The sequence below is a fragment of the Mangifera indica genome, chromosome 20 (genome assembly GCF_011075055.1).
Source record: "Mangifera indica cultivar Alphonso chromosome 20, CATAS_Mindica_2.1, whole genome shotgun sequence".
Taxonomy (NCBI): Eukaryota; Viridiplantae; Streptophyta; class Magnoliopsida; order Sapindales; family Anacardiaceae; genus Mangifera; species Mangifera indica.
In genome coordinates, this window is record NC_058156.1 from 533,467 (window position 1) to 556,283 (window position 22,817).

The 22,817-nt window shown below is 33.7% G+C and overlaps 2 protein-coding genes across 3 annotated transcripts; one reads left to right on the forward strand and one right to left on the reverse strand.

Moving 5' to 3' along the window:
* Positions 1 to 1,638: 1,638 nt before the first annotated feature.
* Positions 1,639 to 7,774, forward strand: LOC123204165. Of its 2 annotated transcripts, none has more exons than XM_044620746.1 (4): positions 1,639 to 1,820; positions 3,160 to 3,448; positions 3,557 to 6,030; positions 6,140 to 7,774. In XM_044620746.1, the coding sequence occupies exons 2-4, from the start codon at positions 3,260 to 3,262 to the stop codon at positions 7,437 to 7,439; spliced, it is 3,963 nt and encodes a 1,320-aa protein (XP_044476681.1). In that variant the 5' UTR covers positions 1,639 to 1,820; positions 3,160 to 3,259; the 3' UTR covers positions 7,440 to 7,774. The 2 variants fall into 2 exon arrangements, with proteins under 2 accessions (XP_044476681.1, XP_044476680.1); XM_044620745.1 differs by having other exon boundaries at positions 1,640 to 2,079.
* A 60-nt stretch (positions 7,775 to 7,834) lies between these two features.
* On the reverse strand, positions 7,835 to 10,176 carry LOC123204166 (phosphoglycerate mutase-like protein AT74H). Its single transcript, XM_044620747.1, has 5 exons — positions 9,543 to 10,176; positions 9,321 to 9,440; positions 8,751 to 8,964; positions 8,384 to 8,464; positions 7,835 to 8,281 (listed from the first exon to the last, which is right to left on the reverse strand). Exons 1-5 carry the CDS (start codon positions 10,042 to 10,044, stop codon positions 8,185 to 8,187), a joined length of 1,014 nt encoding a protein of 337 aa, XP_044476682.1. The 5' UTR covers positions 10,045 to 10,176; the 3' UTR covers positions 7,835 to 8,184.
* Between the last annotated feature and the right edge of the window lie 12,641 nt (positions 10,177 to 22,817).

The following is a 22,817-nucleotide window of genomic DNA, read 5'->3' on the forward strand; positions in this document are numbered from 1 at the left end:
ATTAACTTGAATTATAAATTTGAATTATAAACTTAACTAAGCTTTGAATTTCGAGCATAAAATGAAAGTTTGAACTTAACCTACCTTTAACTTGTATTCAACAAACTCAAACTTAACTTTGTATTCTTGGGCTCATATATCCACCGCTAGGGTTGTGCCCACAGCCTGCAGTTATAAGCTGTATTGTTGTGCATGTGCAGGATGGTTGTTAAATTCGATAGGGACAATTTTGACTGGACTGGTATATTTTTAGATTTTATGTCAACATTTTCAATCAAGACCCGTGCAGCTCTCCATTGATGGAACATGCAACTACCAAGAAATTTCCTCATTTATTCTCCTGTTCCAAAATCTTGATGTAGTAGCGGTCATAACTTTATAATATAGAAACCCACTCTTAGTTTCTACTTTCAGAATGTATTGGATGCTCATTTAGTCATAAATAAATCTGATGAAGTATTCCATTTAAGTGGCATGATTTTTGTTGACAATTTGTGGCACAGGGCTAGGGACCCAATAAGATGTATTATTCTTAGTCGCCCTGGCTCTAACTCCCACCCTAATCCATGATTTTGAAACCCTGATCCAACCAGTTTGATTATGACTCGATCGTTAAACTGATTGGGATAAAATTGAATTTGCTTTTTACCGATAGACCAAAATAAGTTTGGATATAAACTTAGGAGAGTTCAAACATTCCTTGGTTTAAGTTTGTCAAACCAAAGTTACGAGTAGCTCGAATTCGATTTTTGTGACTTGAGTTCATGACTCATATTTGTGAGTGAGATTCACGACTTGAGTTTATAACCTATTACAAAAACGACATCATTTTATTTAATAATAAATAAAATAACATTCTTTTGACATTATTTGGTATGACTTAAATCAAATTATAAAATAAGCTCAAATTGATTTAAGTCGATAGCTAAATTAAAATCTCTTTAACTAGAGTTTGACTCGATTTAAAAAAAAAACAACCCTCTTAACTCATCTTAAAAGAAATTGAGTTGAACTGACTTTAAAATTGAGCCAATTTCATTTAGGTCTAACTCTAAATCTGAATTAGGTTGCTATCAACTCAATGTAATGTATTGAAATTAATGTGACTCAAACCTATATCTTGCAAATGAATTTGACTTGAAACCATTGTACCTCATTATAATTAAAAAAAATAAAAATATTTTAAATTTTATTCATATATTTATTTAAACAATTAATGATCCAATCATTAAATCAATTAGTCAAATCAGGAAAAACCCTAGTAAGCCATTTCATCGAATTAATGTTCATTCCACTTATAATACATTGCCCCACTCCCAAGGGGGGAGTTGATTTTTGTGGATTTTTTCAAAAACAAAACAAACCCTAACCCTAATTAAAATTTTCAAAATTTGAATTGAAACAATTTAATTTCAGGTAAAATTTAAATTTCATAAATATGATTTTAATCATAGTATAATATAATAAACTATTATTTTATTTATTGTACTGTAGTTACCGAATTAATAAAGGTGTCCAACAGTCATAATCAGGTCTGTCTGTGCGCTATTGTTGACTTGATTTTCTGGAGAAGCCGAAAAGCCAAAACGGCGTCGTGGAGGAACAATTTGGGGTGAGCGGAAGAAAAAGTGAAGGGTAAAATAGTAAATAAATAAGCATAAATACGTGGTGAAGCAACGACAAACACTGAGTTGACGGTAAAAAGCAAAGAATAAAAAGGAGAAAGGCAATCTGAAAGGAGAAAGAAGAAGAAGAAGAGAAACGAATTTCTTGAGTCGAAGGAAGGGATACAAGTATTATTGGAAAGAAATGTATGGAAGGTAAGGTAGCCGCGGAGAAAGATCGAGACTTGCCGATTAATTTTAATGTATTTATATATTGTATATTGGATTCCTTTGAAATGAAAGATAAAAGCAGAAGAAACCATTGCAGTGTGAACAAGTGTGTCTCAATTTACTGAAAGAAACCCGGTTCTTGTCATTGATTTTGGAGCCTTGATTGGAGTTATTCAGCTCGGAAAGGGATCTATCTGATTATTGTTGTTGCCCTAGATTTCTGTTTCTGTTTGTGTGTTCTCAGGTAAAATGAAACCCTAATACTTTTTTTTTACTTATTTGTTGTTCTGGATTGACTCCAACTGTGAATAAGCGAGCCGCGGGGATTCCTGTATCTTTTATTGGTTGATTGAGGCTGTTTCGAGAAGAGAAGATACGAGATTAGGGTTTTTCGGAAGTGTTTTCTTTGTTTTTCTTTTGTGGTTCAGATCTGAGAACTCGTTTATGAGGACTTTTATTGGTTATTGCGATTCACAGCGTTTTGGTTTGTTGAAGTCTTTAAACATTTGATTTGGTTGTCACTCAAGGATCGCTTTAGATCTGTCTTAGTGTTACAGACCCTTGTATTGGGTTGTTCCTGGACGAGTTGTCTGAGCTTTTAATTCAGATAAGCATTAGTTCAACTAGTTCTTCAAGCGTGTGATTCATAGACACAAAACTGGGCTTGAGGGACCTTCATGTTGGCTATATTGCCTTCCAATTCGTTTTATAGGTTATGAGATGTGCTTTCCCAGTGATTTATAACTTCTACACGATCTGCTCTGTGCTTATAGTTTGCTGCTTGTCTTGTTGACTTGAGATATTCATTGCATTGTTTTCCCCGTCGTTCCTTATACGTCATTGCACTTATTGGGATGGGAGCGTTTCCCTTGCTTTACAGTATGATCAAGTTGGCTTTCAGATGAAAAATGTCTGGGTTTTCTCTAATCAAAATGCAGAGGCTGCTTTTTTGGTTCCCAGGCGATCGCCACAAATATTGACCGTTGTGTTTGATTTCATGTATATATTTATTTTCATGTTTAGTGCATATATTAAACTGAAAATATTTATTAAGATCGTACTTTGGAGTTATTGGATTTATAAGCTGCTGGATATAATATCTGATACCAAGAAGTCATAACTGATGTTCAAATTAGGAGATATTTAGTTGTGGGTATTGAGGAATCATTATTATGACTAGGTCATGATATTTTAGTGTTCTCAAATGTAGATGCATTTGCTTGATATGTCTATATAATGAATGTTACTATTGTTATGAACTGTAATTCCACCAAACATGTAATTTGATGTGACGATTTATTTGTGCTCATGCACTGGTTTTCAGTGTCTAGCGTGAGATAGGCAGAACACAAGCTACAACGGCATCCTGCAGGACCTGTGGTGGAAAGCCGTTGGGTGATGAGAGAGACTCACCACCTGGTAGCATGCTGGGCACAATTAGTTTGGAAGTTGCCAGTTTTATCAGTTCTGACTTGACTTGGAAGGGCTCAAAAGGTAAAAGGAGTTCATTGAGGCGGGCCAAGAAGTCTGTTTCAAGAAACTTGAAACGTTGTGGGGAGCTTGTCAACCAGTACTCGAAAACTCTGGACATGCCGGTTTCTGAATCTGAGAAGGTTGGATCTAAATCTTTATAATTTTGTTATAACCGTGATTTCAATATGCACAAGATGAAATAATTTCCTGTACAACATGATGCTATAATCTCTTTTTCTATTTACCAGCTTGGAGTAAGTGTTCTTGGTTGCCGCTTTAGTGAGAAGGCAGAACTTATGCCAATTAAGAAAAGAAGATTTGTGTATAGATCACCATCGCCACCACCTAGGGCTACTTCACCACAATCTGAGGAAACTGAGACTGAGAGGCCCTCCAAGATGAAACCTGGAGTAATTGATTGCTCTGCTTCTGCAAATGACTTGGGTCAAATTGTTGACAATGTGTGTGATGCTGATGAGACAAATATGGAAAGGGTAAAAGGATGTGTGGATGAAAATGAGGACTTCTCGGGTATTTCTATACTTGCAGCTGCTGCATGCAGTAAAGGTTTTGGAGGGGAAGATGGTCCCACTGAGGATGGCTCAGGAGTTGAAGAATCTTTTGTGTGTGAAGTTGAAAACTCAACTAAAGGAAGTAGTTCTTGCATTTCTGCATTGCCTGCTGAAGAAGCTACCTTTCTAAGAAAGGTTAATTCCTCTGAAAGTGAACTATTGTGCAGAAACAATATGGAAGATACTTCTGTGCAGGATCATCTAATTACGAAGGATGTCTTAATCCATAAAGTTGAGGAAAGTGCTAGAAAACAGGGATTCTCTTCAAGAGATGACCGTTTGCACTGGGATTTAAATACTTCAATGGAGTCCTGGGAACATCCTTTTGACTATCAAATTGTGGATTCTAATAATGATGCTGTGGATGGTGTTGCTAAAGATGCAGATTATGGTAACCATATAAATAAGGTGATAAACTCGGAAGACCATGAACTGCAAAGTCTGTATAGTGATGGTAAAGTTGGTGCTGAAAAAGAAATGCCACCTAGTGATTCTACAGAAATGGAAGACCGTGAACTGCAAAGTCTGTATAGTGATGGTAAAGTTGGTGCTGAAAAAGAAATGCCACCCAGTGATTCTACAGAAATGGTTAATACATTGAATCAATTTAGAATAGAGGAGCACAAATCAAAAGTGTGCACTGATTCTGGCCATGCTGCATACATGGAAGAAAACATTCTTTCATCTGAGCTCAAAGAAGCTGTGAAGGTGAATCAATCTAAGGGAAGTGTAGAATTGCAGAGTCAAGAAACAATTAATATTGAAGCTCAACCTGGTGATTTTGTTCCAGCCGATGATGTTAAGAGACTTTCTGCTTCTATTAGCAAGTATAGAAATATCGCAGATGACAATGTTTCCTCTGGCTGTACAGGTGGTATTCAGGGCTTATCTTCACATGGGGTTGGCAATTTGGATTCGTGTTCAGATAACAATCTACCTACTAAACCTAATTACAATGCAAGCAGCTCTTCAGCAGATGCTGGTCTGCTTAATTCCTCCAGTTCTCAGGTTGAGAAGCTGGAGGTTGCACCTTCTCTAGCTTTGTCTGATTTTTCCATCAATGAGATTGGGGGTGTGTTAGATAAAGCTGTTGATGATACAAAGGAAATTTCTGCTTCATTTGAGGACACAGATGTTCCTATGGATATCGATCCTGTGGAAACAGGGCAGCCACCAAAAATAGAGTCTCTTTGTGCTGTTCCGCAGATCTCTGCCTGTTCTCCTCTAGGTGTTGATATGCCTACTGTAAGTTCATCAATTGAAGCTCAGCCAACATTGTCTGTGGATCTAAAGGTGCAACATGCCAAAGTTTCTGTGCTTGATCATGCAGAAACTAATACTTTACTGAATAATGATGGCAAGGCACCTGAAAAAAGGTGTATAGAAAAGTCTGCTGAAATGTTGCAAGAATGTTCTGTTCTTAGCTCTCATGATGTATCAAGTAGAAGCAATAATGGGGATCTTGTAAATACTTCTGATAGGATGGCCTCAGAAGAACCTTTGGACAATGGTTATGGTTCGGATGTTTCTCATGATTTTACTCATGTGAAGTCGACTGAGCTCTTAGATTATGATTCACAGTATGAAGACGGCGAGGTCAGGGAATCAATTGTACATACGTGGGAAGAATATGATGGGGAAGAAATGGAAACAGAACATGTAGACTATGGATCTGACAATGCTAATAATCTGGGTTGTGAAGCTGAAAAAAATGTGAAGCGTACACAAGAAACTGACTTCCAACCTTGCCCAAGTGGCTCATCTGGATCTGGTAAGGAAAGACCATTGAAAGGGAAAGATGGAAGGATCGAGATTGAGTCAGGTGATGAAGCAGGCACTGACAAGGTTATGGAGGATGTTGTTGTTTCTAGGGTAGATGATACAAAGAATCCAATTCTTTCAGCTGAATCAGCTGAGAAAGCATCTGGCTGGGATCATAAAAATCTTTCAGATACATTGATTGCAGAGATTGATGGCAGCAGTAGGAAGAACATTATTGATGATTGTATAGATGTCCAAGACACAGATGGTACTGAGGTGAGGGTGGTCAGACCAAGAGAGTTGAAGAGGGAATTGCTATCACATATTGAAGGACGAGTTTCTCATGATGTATATTTAAATGAAGACAAACCTTACATGCAAGAAAGCAGGTACAGATCAGAACTCTAATTTTACTCTATTCAGTTTTTGAGTGGACTCTGCGCACTAATTTTTGGTCAACCAATATTTGCTAAGCACTTCTCAAATTCTTGAATGCAGTGATACTGATAACAACACTAATCCTAGATCTGAAAGGGATCCTGGATATGGAGAATCTCAGGGTAGGGGCAGATATAATCAGCATGTTCATGCAAGAGGTCAGGGAAGTGATCATTGGGTAAATTCTGCTGAAAGTCAAAGGTGTCTTAAACGCTATCATTCACCTAATTATCATGGCCCAACATCTTTTCGCCGTCCAGGGCCTGAAAATGGTTCCTTTGGCAGACAAAAGATTGTTGCATCTTCATTTGGTGTACATCGGCACCTTACTAGAAGTGGGTCTCCAGTAGACAGGGATGAGGCATTTCGTTTGCGTTTGGGTTTTAGACCCTCTAGAGAGCTGAGTCCTAGTCGGTGTGTTACTCTTGGCAGAGGCAGGTCCCTAAGATATGGTTCTCGAGTGGATGAGAGAGGCTTCAGGGGAAGATACCATGGTTGCTCTGAGACTTCATTGAACCATTCCCATCCTTCAGCCAAGAGAGAGAGAAGCTTTTCACCCAATGAAAGAAGAGGTGAAGACTGTGCACATAAATCCCTGTCAAAGTCTCCTTCAAGGTCTAGAACTTGCTTTCCTGACTCAGGTAATCCAAATTTAAAACACCGAAGTAAATCGCCTAATTTCAGATCTGAGGCAAGAGTGGCAAGAGGGAAGTCACCTCATCACCGGTCTGGTTTTTTGGGAGACCGTGTGGTAGGATTTAGGACAATGCACAGGAGTCATGGTTCTCCACCTCATAACTCCAGATGGATTGGTGATTGGAAAGATGGTGTGGTTCATCTTAGGGAACAAGGTTTAAATCAACGTACTTCTGTTTTAGACAGGAGATCACCAGGAAAGTTTGGCCCATGTGATGACAGGTTTAATGTCGATTCTCTACGAAACTACAGATATGTGCAGCCTGGAAGATTTACAGAAATGGATGGAGTTGGTAGAGGACGGGTAAGGTATGAGGGCAGTGATGAGACTAGGGAGAAGCATAGTTGTAGATTTGGGCCATTTCCCCCTGCAAAGCGATATGGTATGGATAGTGTTGTGAAACCTTTCCGTTATAATTTGGATGATGGATTTGTAAAGGCTCGTATTTCTCGTTATGGAGATGCTTCTGATTTTCATGGCAGAGTAAGACCTAAGGAACTTAGCAGGAGCATTGAGAGTCGGATTGGGGAGGCGCCGAGAAGATATAGAGAAGAGAGAGACCCATACACATATCAAAGGGATGGAAAATACAATGTCAATCCAAAATCTTTTGAGATGCGGGAAAATGATGATGACATAGCTTTAAGGAGAAGACCTTCTTAACTCTCTAACTAGTGCCCATTCTTTTGTTCCTATATATTGGGTGCAATGGCAGGTAAGAAGAAATATCATAAGCTGGACTTGATGAAGTAGTGCTTTCATTTCCAGAAGGCAGGCATCTCATCTCTGACCTTCATCACTTGATGGATTTGAATTTTCTACTGTGATTTCCCTTTTTTGAGTTTTGATGAGATCAAGTGGTAACCCTTTTTCCCCTTCATTTTATACTATTATATATATATATATTTTTTTTTCGGCCAAGGGGTGATGTAGCCTTTTGCTGGCCCTTGAAATATGATCATATCAATGAAAAAAAATCAAGTTTATTTTTGTCCTAATTTTTGCCTAGTGAATTTAATGTTTCTTGTTCTTGGTCATCGAAGTATATACATAGTCTCTTCATGCAAGTTACTATGTGGGCGACCCATTGCCTTCATAATTGTGTAAATATAACATCATCAATGATTCATGGCTTTCATTTTTCTTTCCATCACCTCATTACACAGGAAAGAGAAAAGGAATATTTGCCATTGTTATGCCGGCATTTTTTTATCCCACCACTCAGTTTTCTACATTTCATGGACTAGTATTCACTTCATCATCAAGCATTTATAGCATAGCTTCATTGGATTGGATGCCGTATTCCTTTAATGGCTTTCTGGGATATGTATTATTTACCCGTTGAATTATGTTGGTGAGGAGTTGTCTTTCATGGTGTTATATATATTGGCGAATTATAAATCTTCCCTCAAACTTGGCAGCCATCTTCATCATCGAAGTGAGTGAAGAAAGAATTCACCAATGGGCAATCATAGTTTATTTCTCCGGGCTTTGCATATTTTTGCCTAGAATTATAGGCCAACATAAACCCTCAAGTTAGAACCTAATTAATAGGGATAATATCTGAGAAATCACTTGGAAATTGATGAAATTAGATAGTTTCATACCATTCTTGATCCATTAACATTTCATTTGTCAGTCCAAACTCTCTTAGCTCTTCTTCAGTGTGATGTACTAATAAGCTGTACCTGCAATTAGGAGCCATAAATGAAAGTTACAAATAAAGCCATATAAATGAATATGGTGAGTGAGAATTAGGTTGGATCCAATCTGAGTAACATCTCATTTTGAATAAATTGATTTTAAGTTAGTTCTAGCTTGATTTAAGATTAATTCGTTTGTATTCACCCTATCAATGATCTTTTAGTGGCATTAAGTACTAGTTTGAATGAACTTGAATTTGAATTGGGCATTATGATTATAATCCAAGCTTTTGTTCGGATTGAATCCAACCATAGTGAGAAGTGTTCGTACCTTTCTCCAAAGCCTTTCTCCATAACAATCATTTCTCCATTGCCTATATTGTTAAGCCCCTCAAATTGCTCGACTGTCCATTTGTACCACCTCATCAGAAACACACGTAATGTGAGACCGTGGGAAACAATTACCAGGTTCATGTTTGGACTTCTTTCTCCAGGTGGTTGAAACCTTCCATTATCAATAGCCGCTTTAAGTGTTTCTCTAAACCCTGTTTACATCTTTAGTTCTTAGTATTACAATCTGGAAGAGGAAGAACAATAATCCATGAACAAGAAGAAACGGTTCCATAAAATTACAATAACAACACTAAAAGGTATCAAACTATCACTTTTTTCTTATTAAAGAGACATTGTTTCAATTTTTTCTTTTCTTTTTAAAGTGATTAAACTTTCAAATATTTCTATATATCTTCCTATTGAATATATTAAAATTTTATTATTCCCTGTTAAATGTGAAAAATAAATTAAAATTGTTTGTTTTGTTTTGTTCCATACCTTCAATGAGAAAGTTGGTTTCTTTTAATAAAATACTTTGAAAATTCAGTTCCTTTAATAGTTCGGTTACCTGTGATCCTGTCATAAACGTCAGCTGCAGATTCGCCGTTCGGAAACCGGTAAAAGAAACGACCATAAAGCCGGCGAACAGTTTTCTCAACTCGCATTCTCTCCCTATCCTGAAAGTTTCCTTTTCAAGACACCATTAAAGAGAGAAAATCTGTCAAATATTGTTCAGAAAAATAAGCAGCCACAGTCACACACAAGTAAACTGCTTTAAAAATCTATTTACCAAAATCCTGCTCTCGAATTCGAGGTTCTTTAATCATGCCTGCAATTCTTGAGCGGTCAAATGCACGGCCCAAGTACTGTAATGTTTCCAGGGTCCTTCTATATGGAGACACATAGAAATAAACCTTCCAGTCATCGGCTCCATCTTTCTCAATCAACTCCCTGATTTTTCTTCCACATTCTTGAGCCTGAGCCTTGCCTTTCTCTGTGAGTGCAATCTTTGGATCAGGAATTCTGGTATAAGCACTTTCATCGACATTTCCTTCGCTCTCTCCATGTCTTACTAGGATTATCCGGTGAGGCCGAGGAGGAGGAGTACTAGTCGGAGTCGGAGGCCTGTAAAGAGTTTTCTCCAGAAAACTGACATGCCCATTTTGAGAAAGTTTAACTGTTTCAGCTGTAGAACTGGTCTCACAACATTGGATTGAGTTGAAACTACATGGCTTTGATGGAAGAAAAGGCTTAGATGGAGCCGGGGAAAATGTGAAAAAAGTGATGGCCATTGTTAAGGAAGCGAAACAGGTTAAGTTTGGTACTATTTATTAACTTTTGAAAGCTCCAGGCTTGTAGATTCATGACACTTTGGCAAATTTTGGAGCTCTGGGAAACCTGTGAGCCTCAGGAAATCATCTCCAACGAATATTCAAATAACTGTTAATTATTGTACTATCAGAATTTTATGTATTTTTTGTGGTGCAAACTTGGGTGGGGACCCGTTTGTTTCATCTTCATGTGGTGATTATTTAAGACACTTGAAGGGAATTTAATGAACCGGGTTCATGTGCAAAACATAATACGGAAGAAACCATGAGCAAAAAAATAAGAAAAGTTCACCGTAAGTAAAAAAATATTATAGGATGAAGTACTTTACTAAATCCCAGATATAGTTATGTACCCTTTAATGCAATTTTTATATTGATTAATCTAGGGTTATTGACTAAAAAGATTTCTGTAAGTGTAATTCTCTATTCACAAGTATAAGATCATATTTATGAATCGAAAAGTCTAAAAATGATCAATTCTATAATCTGTTATTAGAATTGATTAATGGATTTTCAAATCGTTAACTTGAAAAAATTGAAACCCTTGTTATTGATATCATAATAGAGAAAAAAGATCACGGGTTTTCTTCGATAAGATACTTGACACATGTATTTGTAAGTTGTATATTCACAATAAATTAACCTCTTTGAAAATTTATATCTTAAACCTGTATTTTCTAAAATTAGATAACTTTTTACAAAATTCGTGTCATAACTGGCCACTATACAGGACGTATCAATGGAATTTGGTGGTGGAATGTGCACGAGTTGACTGACAGCGGAGAACGAAACAACAGGGGTAGGTAAACAAGCCACCATTGACTAATGGAACTTAGAATGCTCAGGTTACCACAAACTTGGAAAACATTTTCTTCCCAGAAACTAGCACGAGCAAAACCTGTAGAATAAAAAAGGCATCACAACTTGTCTGAAAACGTGTTTGCTGACCATTTGTCTTTTGCAGAACGTGATGGATACTTAGATGCAAGCAGACCGTTCAAGTTCTGAGGAAAAAAACAATACCTGAGAGAGATGTTGGGGCGTTGTTATTTGACCCACCTTCTTTCTTAGTAATCCCAACTTCCATATTATTCCAATTTAGGGGTGGCTGTTAGCCAAATTAGTTTGAACTTGAATTTATGATCAATTCATATGAATCGAATTTGAGTTGAAACTCTAACTTAGTTAAAGCTCGAGGGCTTGCTATTGTTGTCGCACAAGAACTCATTTTACTAATAAATTTTCTTTTTTTCTTCTTTTTCACTTATTCTATTTTAATGATTTTTTTTATTTTTTGTAGTGATTTTCTTTTTTTATTTTGAAGATTTTTTTTTTGGGCATTATTGTTCATTCACTTCTTTGAATCAAACTCAAGTTGGCTATTGTTTGATGTTGGTTCGACTTGAATCCATCATTTTTTGCTTTATCTTGGTAGAAGCAAAGGCCATTGAACAAAGCTTCCATTTTAACAACTCTTCTTCTTCTTTGTTGACATTCATTTTTGTTTCGTCCACAATTTTTCTTCTTTTATGGTGACTTTTCTTCAACGTTGTCATTGCACTAGAGCTTGTTTCTCCAACAATTTTTCTATTTCTTCTCTTACACTCTTATTCTTTGCCAAAATTTTTCTTTCTTCTCATATGATTTTACTTTTTCTTAGAAGATTTTTTATAAACATTACTGTTTACTAATTGATGGATCCAAGTTGATTGTTTTGGCTTTGAATTAAATTCGAGTTGACTCTTATTCAAGTTTGACTCGATTTGAATTTATCCCTACTTGTTTTGTCATGATTGAAGCATAGACGATTGAATAAAGCTCAACTTGCAAGCAATTCTTCTTCTTTTCTCCTTTGACTTTTCTTCTTTTCAAATGATGACTTTCTTTCTCTATTGACTTTTCATTTTCGTCTTATCAACAATTTTTTTTTATCCGATAGTTCTTTTTCTTTCTCTTTGACGATTATTTTTCTTTTTCATTGATTATTCTTTTTTTCCTTTTATATTTTTTTAGCATTATTAATCACTAAATGATAGACCTAAGCTTGATCCTAAGCTAACTGTTTTAAGTTTGAACCAAACTCAAATTTGCCATTGTTTGAGTTGGGTTGATTCAAATTTATCGTTATTCACTTTGTCCTGGTAACAGCACAGACCATTGATTGAACTAGAGATGTCAAATGAGTCATGCTGGTTCGAAGCCTAACAAAAAAGCTTGATATGATAAAGTCTGACTTGGTACTATCGCAAGGTGGGCTCATCCCAAAAGTTGTAAGAGTCGAGTCATGGGCCAGGACAACAGGCTCATGGGCCGGCCTGTTACTGTATCCATATATTAAAAAAAATTAAACGAGGGTAGAAGCCAACGGCTTCTGCCCTCCCGCTTCTGCTGTGTGACAGAATTCTGCCACAAAGTAGATTCCTTATTTAAATTTTTTTCTATTTATTTATTATTACACACATGGTAGAGACAATTATATGTGTAAAGTATTGATCAAAACTGAATTGAAATTACAAAATTTGATTGTTGAAGATATTTTAAAAAAATTCAAAAATCTTGATATTACAAATGAGTTGATAGATTATATATATATATATTATATTTATTTTTATAATTATACAAGATGTAAATTAATTAATTTATATTATGTTATAATATTTTTTATAATATAATTATAATATTTATCCATTATAAATGAAAAATTATTAATAAAATATTAAAAATATTATTATTGGGTTTAATAATTGAAAAATAGTTTAAAAAGCATAATTTAAAGGATTATTTCTTTAAATTTCGGGCCGATCTGGTATTGTAAGGGCTGGCCCGATCTATAAAATCTGTTATTATGTAAGCTTGAGGTCTGACCTGTGGGCTGCCCAGCCTGATCCACCGCCACCTTTCGATTGAACATAGTTGCCAGATTGAAGGTGTTCTTTGAACTTGACCCACAATTAAATCGGTTTGAAAAAAGGGTTGAGTTGCCTCGTTATCTGACTCATGGCCCAGATACAAATTGTAAATGGAAGGAGCCCATCAATTTTGTTAAAGACTTACATTAATGCCCACCTAGAAGCCAGTAATAATTAATTAGGGTGTATTCAAATTTAATCGGGTTTGAGAATTCATCGATGTGTCATTGCATTGAATTTTTTTTTAGTGTTATTATTTAACTTTCGAGTCAATTTGAATTTAAACTCAAATTGGTTTTTCCAAACTTAAGTTGAGCTCGAATTGATTATTATTTAAGTTCAATTTGGATCGAATCAATCTTAGATTCAACAACACTAGATGATTGTCAGAACTTATAAGCTGCCTCCTCTTACTGCAGGCTGTTTATTGAAAGAATAAATAGTACCACAATTTCTTTCTTTTCTTTGTATTTTTTTCTGTCACTGTTGTATAAACACAAACAAAAATTGTCTTGTTCAGAAGGAAGTGCTTGGAACTTTCATGTTTTTACCTGCACCCTTACAGCTAATGGGCTTGGGTAGGGACAAAAATTTGGCCTCAAGCAAAGTTATGAGTAGGGTTCAAATACAGCTTGATCGGATATATATCAAACTCTTATCTCAAGATCAAGTTTGATGAGCTCAAGATTTGGAGAGTTAAGTTCAAGCTCAAGCTCTAGATTAGTATGATTGACCTGAATTCAATTAAAAAATTTTGGTTAAACTTTGATATGACAAACTTACCAAATCAGATAACACCAAACTAAAAATTAGTTCGACAATAATTGAGTCAAGCCATAATCCTGACTTCTTAGCCAAGTATTCATGGTCGTATTATAAGTAAACACGCTGAGAGAAATCCCTTAATTCCAATCAGCAATAAATAGTTGAGTGTCAACCACACAAATTTGTGAGTATGATCTCTTTATTCCCAGGGATTGCTAAAAAGTTAGGTCATTGACAAACAAGTATTAATAATGAAATGATAAGTCTATTTACGAAGTTTGATGGTACGTCGTCTGAATGAACAAGAAATTGTGTGGAATCGACAAACAAATGAATTGTAAAGAGAAATAACATATGATTTATCTTAGTTCACCTAAAACCGAGCTATATCCATTGAAGTATAACCTCTTCCATTATGAATTTGTGTTCTAAGATTTTTATTATTAAGCAAAACTTCTAAAATGTTCTTCATGAGATTAGTCCAAACCAATTACGAAATCATATGCGTTGCATCTTTTAGACAAAGTAGTCAACACACCACAATTTATAATATGTATTCCACTTTGCGATAATTAATATTAATATATGTTTAATTGTTAGACACAAAGAAATTAGGAGAAAATGTCAACATTTTATATTTATTTATGTCTCTAATTCAACTTTTTTTTAAACCTAGATTTACCTAATACTTAGGACTTTGATATATTTAAATTAATGTTTCAACATAATTTCTTGACTAAAATAAATATAATAAGCTAATTAATATTAAATTTGTTAATCATGTTTTACCTAGTGTGATCAAGCTTGTCTTATTGTATATCTTTCAACTTCTTAAAACTCAATTATAAAGAGAACCCTAATCGGTATTGAAACGCTAAAAGAGATGACTAGAAATCAAAAAGAGCAAATGATACGATGATCACTATCGAATTGTGTCTAGATTTAGATATTGGATAAAAAGAAATAACCCTTAAGGTTTTTTATAATTGATTCAGTAATTAAATAAAAAAATATTTTTTTTAAGGCTGATAAAACATCTAAATAGTTTTTTCTTAACTTTGTACTCCAAAAATAAAAGGAAAAAAGAATTAAAATAAAATTACAAAAACACCCCTATGAAACAAAACGTCCAAAAATTTATAAACACCCATAAAAATATAAAAAGGTCAAAAATGAAAATTATTGCATTTTGACACCATTGATACTATTTATCATGTGGGCCTTACATCACAAATAGGGTTAGAAAGAACAAAAAATCGTATGATCGAAAATATTTTAAAATATTTTTCATATTATTTATTATATTGATTGAAAATGAAGTTATTTTTATCTACAAAATTAATAAGTATGAATAAAATTATAATAAAATTAAGATTACTTTGGTAATCTTTAATACCTAAAATAAAAATGGTAATCAGATTAATCTTTATACTATTGATAATAAAATATTATTGAAATCTTTTATTACTTACAAATTAAATAAAACAACATCAATAATTAAAAATAAATTATTAGAGTAATTTTTGTATACCAGTAACCAAACACGTCTTAAGATTTTCTATAACTCCATAAAGCTAGAAAACGACTATTTTGGTTTGGTCGTATTAGAATGCCCAATCGGAAATCTTCGTACTAAAACCGTCGATAGTATTCATCCTTTCAGCATCACCAACAACTAGGGTTAGGTACCACAAGCTACCAAACAAAGAAGCTCTTGACAAAATTACAGTAAGCAAGCGAAAATATGTGTGTGTTCAATAATGGTGTGAAAAGTATAACATGAAAACTGACGGTGTTTTGTTTTACATTCTACCAATAATACATGAATGAGTCTTTCTCTCCTTCACAATTTCTTATTATTTATTTATATTTAGTAGAAAATTAATTAAGATAAAAATGATGCTTGCATGTATAAACACAAAACAGTAGCTTTCATTTGAGTTGTCCCTTGTTGAAAGTATTTACTCAATCATCCAATCACAATGCTGGCCAATGTCTCGAAGAAACTTCTTGTGATCCACAGCACAGAATTTTATAATATCAAAAGATTTACGTGCAAGCTTTATTAACTTGAAGAATAATTTCAACAGGTGTGTACGCCATAGGAGAGACCAGAGAGAAATATAGAAAGAAATGCAGTATTTTGGAATAAAAGTTACATATTAAGGACAGGACAGATTAAGCAAAAGGTTGTCATATACAATGACTTCATCCCTGTCCATTACTTTTTTCTACATAAATTTGATAGGGTAAGGATACTGATTATACATTGTCGTTCTTTCCTTCTATATTAGAGATAGGGTTGAATGCATAATTAGAAAGTGATAATTATCTCGTAAAGATACGGGATAGAGATGTAAAATGATCTCATAATATCATGAAACTGGAATAATGATATATCGAGGAGATCACGGGAACTACCAAGTGTCTCTCTTCATATTATCTTTGGATTGGAGGACTTTTACACGTATTTAGAGTCGATCTGCTTTTCTTTATATCTTAGAGGTGTTTTTGTAATTTTGCAAATTTGTTTTAATTTTATTTTATTTTATATTTTAGATAGAGTTTTAGGGTAAGTTTTTGAAAACATGGTTTTGAAAACCTGACCAAACTGATCGATTCGATTGGTTGAACTGGAACCTACAAGCCAAAACAGTTTTGGTTTTTTTGAAAATCATTTTTGGAGTTAAACCATTTTGGATCATATTAAATAGTTTGAATCATCCAATTAGACCAGATAAAAAACCAGGTTTGACCCGATTAACATAAAAAATAAAAAAATTATAAAAAATTCATTATTAATTAAACCCAAGACCTCATTTATCAATTTGAATATGTATAGTATCAAACTAAGTTTATTTTAATCCAAAATATTTTAGGTCAAATATTTAATGATAAATTATACAAAATCATTTTGAATATTATTTTTAAATAAATAATTAGTTTAATCATTGGTCAGATTGAACTAGATTATCGTTTCTACTGGCTTAATGTTTGGTTCGATTATAAAATCATTGAATTAAAAACTATATATATAACCCTAAGAACAATATTGTTTTTTGGATACTGAATGAATTACAGAAAACTTTAAGAGTTATTTCTTTTAATCCAATATTCGAATCTTGATATAATACAACAGTAGCTTTCGTATTATTTGTTCTCTAAGATTTTTTTTGGTTAACCCGAGGAACCCTTGCAGTAAAACCCCGGGGGCTTGTAGCCACCTATATTTGGAATTACGGACTAGACAAATTAAGAGGTAAATTTTATTATGGTACATTATGCTAGGGTCAGCCGAATCTTGAAGTTTGCAAATAACCCTTGACCTTTCACCACTTAGGCAGACCCTTGAGGTCTTTGTTCTCTAAGATTTGCAGTAACTTCTTTTAGTGTCTTGATATCATTAATTTGAATTTGTTCAAAATGTTGTAGGGCTAACTTTTTGTGTACTTCAATTTGAGAGAAAGATCGAAGTACAATCCTAGCATATAAGAAATATGAACAACAATTAAAATTATTATCTTCATCACTGAAATGGCTGAATGCCTTCATTGTAATGTCTAAGAATTATATTTTCCTTGTTGCTATAGATCATGTCAATTATATTTTCACTTATGATTATTATTATTATTTTTGTAACTGGGGAACTTGTTTAGATTAGTTGGACAAGTAAATTTAGGACACAGTGATTGAACCTACAACCAGTATACCTAGTAAGTCAGAGTTTCACACGCTTGACAGAGATTTGAATCCAAATCTTCTCTATAGAAGTTTTAATATTTTACCAGTTTTGTTAACCTTTAGAATCCACTTATGATTATTGTTAATGTAGAAAGAGTTAATGATAGAAAGAAACAATTGTGACAAATGAGAATGTAATGACTCATGTAAGGGTAGATCTAAATTAAGCAAGCCGAAGGAACTTTAGCTTCAAGATCGAATTGTTTGTTTACCTAATAACATTGCTTTAGGGTTTAAGGTTTAGGATATCAAAAATGTTTATTCTATCCGTAATCCTCCAATGACATTGTACACCAACTTGATTTTTAAGTTGACCATTCTCATATTGAATCTACTCCTAAGCCGGGATAGATTAGGACCATACAATTCAAGAGATTAAGAAGGAGCCCACCTGTGCAGCACAGATTCTCGCTAGGTTTTTTCATGCCCGCGTGAAGAAATGTCGTCTTTGGTTGCTACAAATATGCGTTCAAGCCACTCGCTTCTGAGGACTAAAATCTTCCAACATGCGCACTACGTACTACTACTGCTCTTCTTCTTCTGTAACTTAATCATCACTTGTCCAACACTTTGATCTTACTTCAGGTTGTTTTCTTTCTTTCTTTTGTTTCATTATTAGTTGCTGGCCCTACCTTCTTCTTTCTTGCATCCCATTCCTTCTTTCAGTGACCAGAAACCCAAAATCTGAAAGTGAATCGCAGAGCCTTACGTATTGGTGTCCCAATAAATTTGCTCTCATAAGGTCAATTCTATGATTGAATTCACAACAGCAAGTCCACTTTGTTTAATAATAGTGACTCAATGCATCAACTTAAATTCCAGGATAGTGAATGGGCGTTCTAGACAACGAAGTAAAAGAATAGAGTTTTCCACACATTTAGAGAGAACGGGCCATTCTAGGGAGAAACACGGTTGTTCAAAGCATGTCAATTTACAAGAAATATAATAAGAATGGAAATGAGCTTGTTCCAAGTAGAATAAGCAAACTAGAAAGTTTGGAAATGGAGTTCCATACATCATGCGGGATTTAAGAATTTTAACTAAGGTAAAATTATATATTGGATTCCACTCTATACAAAAAACCCTAATTTATATAAAAGATTAATAAAAGAACAACTCCCTAAACTCATAAATGTATCACGATTCAGATAATTTCAAAACTCATAACACACTTAATGAACCAATAAGATTGAAATGTCTGTTACATGTCGTTTAACTTTTTTCTAATTTGGAAGACTTTTGATAAATATAAAATTTAAACAATTTTATGTATACAATTTTGAGTACACAATCGAGTATATAGATGTGTCATCATGTGACTAAATCACACTATGACATATTTTTTTTGTATATTTAATTATATATTAAAAACTATATACATATAGTTTTATTGGTATAATTAATGTTAAGTAATTGTCTATGTATAGGTACAACAGTATTTGAAGGCAATAGAATTGACTTGCGAACAAACAAAGGTAGTAAGGAATTATTAGACTCGTTTTCGAAAATGATAGTTTGAATTGATGCTGGTTATTCCTGATATTCTTACCATACAAAATACAAGACTGACTCAGCTGATTCAGATTCTTGAAACAAAAGGACATATATTCCACCCTAAACATTTCTAACTTTCTCTTCTTAATATTTAATTGTTACCATTATTAGAAGGATTAAAAGCCTCCTGCCGAAAGCTTGCAAACGTACCATCGGGATTACTATGCTCAAATCTATTAATTGGTTTCAACGAGCAAATTTCATTATAGAGTTTTAACTCAGTAGTTTAGATCGAGATCAACTCATTTGATCATTTAATGACATTATTTATCCCGTTAGTAATACTAATCACCCTTTGACAATATTATTCATCTCACTAGAGGCCTTTTGGTGATATTGTGCAACATATCGAATGAATTCAAACTCGAACTCAAATTGGGTGTGATGGATTTGATCAGAGTTTGACTCGGCTTCTATTAAATCCACCGCTAAAAATAAACCCTACTTATTCTTCTACATCATCAACACTTTGACCTCACTATTGCAATGTCTCATATGTGCCAATATAAAATTTAAAACTAGGGTCAAAAGAGATCATATTATAAGGAATAAAACAGAATATTGTAAATTATATTATATGTCATTTTCATTTTTTCTTTTTATGCAATTCAATATTCCTCATTTTTTGAATGATCTTGTTGATGCAAAAATTTGAACCAAATGAGAGGTATACCAAACTGTAACGTACAATTTAGTGCAAGAAAAAATGAAAGCAAAAATGTTTTTAAAGTAGTTTAACCCACAATTCGTAAATTTATATTCACTGTTATGTTATTAAATATTTTGTTTAAACTTCGACAATGTAATTGTAAATGTTATCAGTCAATTCCTGTTAGTTGAAAGAAATAGTTAATTGAGCAAAATACATTAGAGATATAACTATAACTTAGTACATTAAATTTAATAATCTAAAATAAAAGTTACAAATTAGATTATCTCAATGAAATTAGATATAATAATGTCACAATCGGTTATCCCATATATGTAAGAGAAAAAGTTGGAATGTGATCAAGTGAATTATTCCTTTTAGTTGTATCTTGGTGAAAGAGATTTTACTCGCACTTTGAATTAACCAGTGTTTAGGTGATGTGTTTAGCCGTTACATATAGATTGTGAAACTAACCGTATTTTTAGTATGGTTTTCATGTGTTTGACCAAAGAGTAGGTTGATCTCACATAAGAAATATGAGAAATGTGTTGAGAGATAAATATGAAGAATGAATAAAAAGGCTAATGCATGCAACACAATTAGATAAAAGCTTACATGGAGGCATACGATCATTTAGATAATAAAAGGAAAAGAAGTTTAAAATAAGTTGTCAAAATTAACAGAAAAACAGCTCTGGGTTATAATATATCAAAATCTCTTCTTTCACTTTCAAATAAATATATATTTTTTTAAAAGAAGAACCTAAGTTCCTTTTTGTCTCTTAACTGCCCTCAAATTGATCAAGACCGTTGATTGATGGATGACTTGTTAGATAGGGCTACATTACAAGCTCAGAAAGAAAGCATCAACCAGATCTGGACAGTCCATTCAAGAACAAAAATGGATGAAGATTTTGATGTCTTCATATTTTAACGGCAATGAAAACAAAATGCTGCATATTAACCCAATTTGGACTGTATAATTTATACCCAATTGTCCCACCAGCACAAAACTCTCCATGTGGGTGGTCTTTTTGTTGTATAAAATTGTACCACAGGACTAATGCCAAGTTGCAATATGTCCCACAAATTCCGGACTGAAGAAGAAAGCGAATAAGCAGAAATGCATAAATACTCAACACATGAACACAAGTATTTGTATGAAAATTTTGATATGGGAAAAACACCGGACAAACGATGGATAACAATTGATATCTGTCCTTGCTGATCTCATTTTCACTACAATTTGTACAACATGTTGGTCCATTCCATATATTATACCCGCTTTGTTTAAACAAGTAGACAAAGCCGTAACCACTGCCTTTGCTCAAGTGTATTAAAAAAAAGAATAATATTATGTGTACCCACTTTTATGTATATATGAGTACATATATGATGTGTTATTTTATCTTTAATTTAAAATCACTGAATCATTCAATGATATATATCAAATACGTACTAGTTTATGTACTCAAAATGGGTATATATAATTTTATTATTAAAAAAATTTCATACTGTGAGGTTTTAGCTTAATCCTTTCACTACCACTACAAATCTTATTAAAAATTGATCTTCTGAAATCCGAATATCTTGAATTCAAATAACCTTTTTGCAAGATACGGGTCACCACTATACAACACTAGCTAAAAAACATGGTATTAAATTGGGTTTATGTATGTTGTAAGGTGATGTATTCTAGTGATTTATAGAGAGGTCCACTCTCCCTCTGTAATCTGGTAGATGTTGTACATTTGAATATTAAATTTATTGAAAGACAGAAGGATGAACATTGACAGAATGTGACAGAGGTCTCTCCCTACTGTCTCAGGAGACCTCCCTTGTGAGCTACTTATTTATCATATAATAATATATATATATTATGAACTTTATGAATCAAACAGTCTTTCCTTGAAAACCCTCATCATAATATTCCCTTGAAATTAATATAAAAACATCATTGATTATTCATATAACTAAAAGGTAATGACAATGACAACACCAAAGTGCAGTGGTGAAGAAATATGACGATTGAGAGAATGGATGAAATAGACGAAAAAGGTCGGTCTTGTAATGTAAGGTTTGGAAAGTGAATGTGGTGGGTTTGCTATCAGATTTTTGGCCGATTAGTTGACGAAAAACAAGACTAAAATTTTGAAATGGCTAGCAATGAAATGAATATTCCTTGCTATTTGAATATTAGAATATACCTTAAAATATGATTATTTTAATTAATAACTCCAAGTCAAACACAAGTTAAAACCATCTAAAATATCCTAATGAAGATCAATAATAAGGGATGTCGAAAACGATAAATAAAAAAAATGTTAAAAAAAATGTTATAAAAAAAATCATTAAAAAAGATAAATTTATCAACAACTTTCTAATAAGTCATTAGATTCGAGTCACCTTGACTCTTATCGAATCTTACTTAGGATTTGTGTTTAAAAACAATAAATAAAGAAGAAAAGACTGTTGGTTGATTCTCTTGACACCAGATTTTTCAGAAAAGCTGCATAAAAAAAGAGTGCACTCATTGATGCCCTAATGCCAATATTATATATACATATAGATACAGAGATATATAGCTCAGTAGATTGATCCTGTAAAATTATTGAAAGGTTCTCAGAGATGGACACTGGACCACACTGTCAATTAGTACAAAGAAGCCTAAAACCACAAAACTACCAGCACTATAATAATAGTTCCAAGTTCCAAACCAGGCACAAGATTGTACACTGAATCCATTCTTACTCAGACCTCTGCAGGTGATCTTTTTTACACACCCACCCCCGTCTTTTCTGGGTGTCTCATTCTGATTCTTCACCGAGAAAGGTCAACTTCTAGCTTTAATATATTTTTCTTTTTTTCTGGTGGGTTTCCAGGAGTTCCGCGGACTCACCCGTTTATTGGGATATGAAATCTGATGAAAGTCACGTGAAGGAGATGGAGTTTACTGTGGGAAGAAGTGAGAGTGAAACTGGGAGATTGGATTATAAGATGCGGTGGGGTGCATTGTGTTGGTTTGAATAGAGAAATAGTACAGGAGAGGATGTACAAAATTAGTGATGTGAGTGAGCGAAGGGACTAAGTGTGAATGTGTAAAAGAAGAGAAAAATT

What these genes read in the sequence shown, in the direction of transcription:
- LOC123204165 (XM_044620746.1), top strand. Translation starts at nt 3,260, where the DNA reads ATGCTGGGCACAATTAGTTTGGAAGTTGCCAGTTTTATCAGTTCTGAC. An exon ending in CGGTTTCTGAATCTGAGAAG is followed by an intron (nt 3,449 to 3,556) that starts GTTGGATCTAAA and finishes TCTATTTACCAG; the next exon opens with CTTGGAGTAAGTGTTCTTGG. An exon ending in CCTTACATGCAAGAAAGCAG is followed by an intron (nt 6,031 to 6,139) that starts GTACAGATCAGA and finishes TCTTGAATGCAG; the next exon opens with TGATACTGATAACAACACTA.
- LOC123204166 (XM_044620747.1), bottom strand. Translation starts at nt 10,044, where the DNA reads ATGGCCATCACTTTTTTCACATTTTCCCCGGCTCCATCTAAGCCTTTT. An exon ending in AATTCGAGAGCAGGATTTTG is followed by an intron (nt 9,441 to 9,542) that starts GTAAATAGATTT and finishes TGTCTTGAAAAG; the next exon opens with GAAACTTTCAGGATAGGGAG. An exon ending in CGTTTATGACAGGATCACAG is followed by an intron (nt 8,965 to 9,320) that starts GTAACCGAACTA and finishes AGATGTAAACAG; the next exon opens with GGTTTAGAGAAACACTTAAA.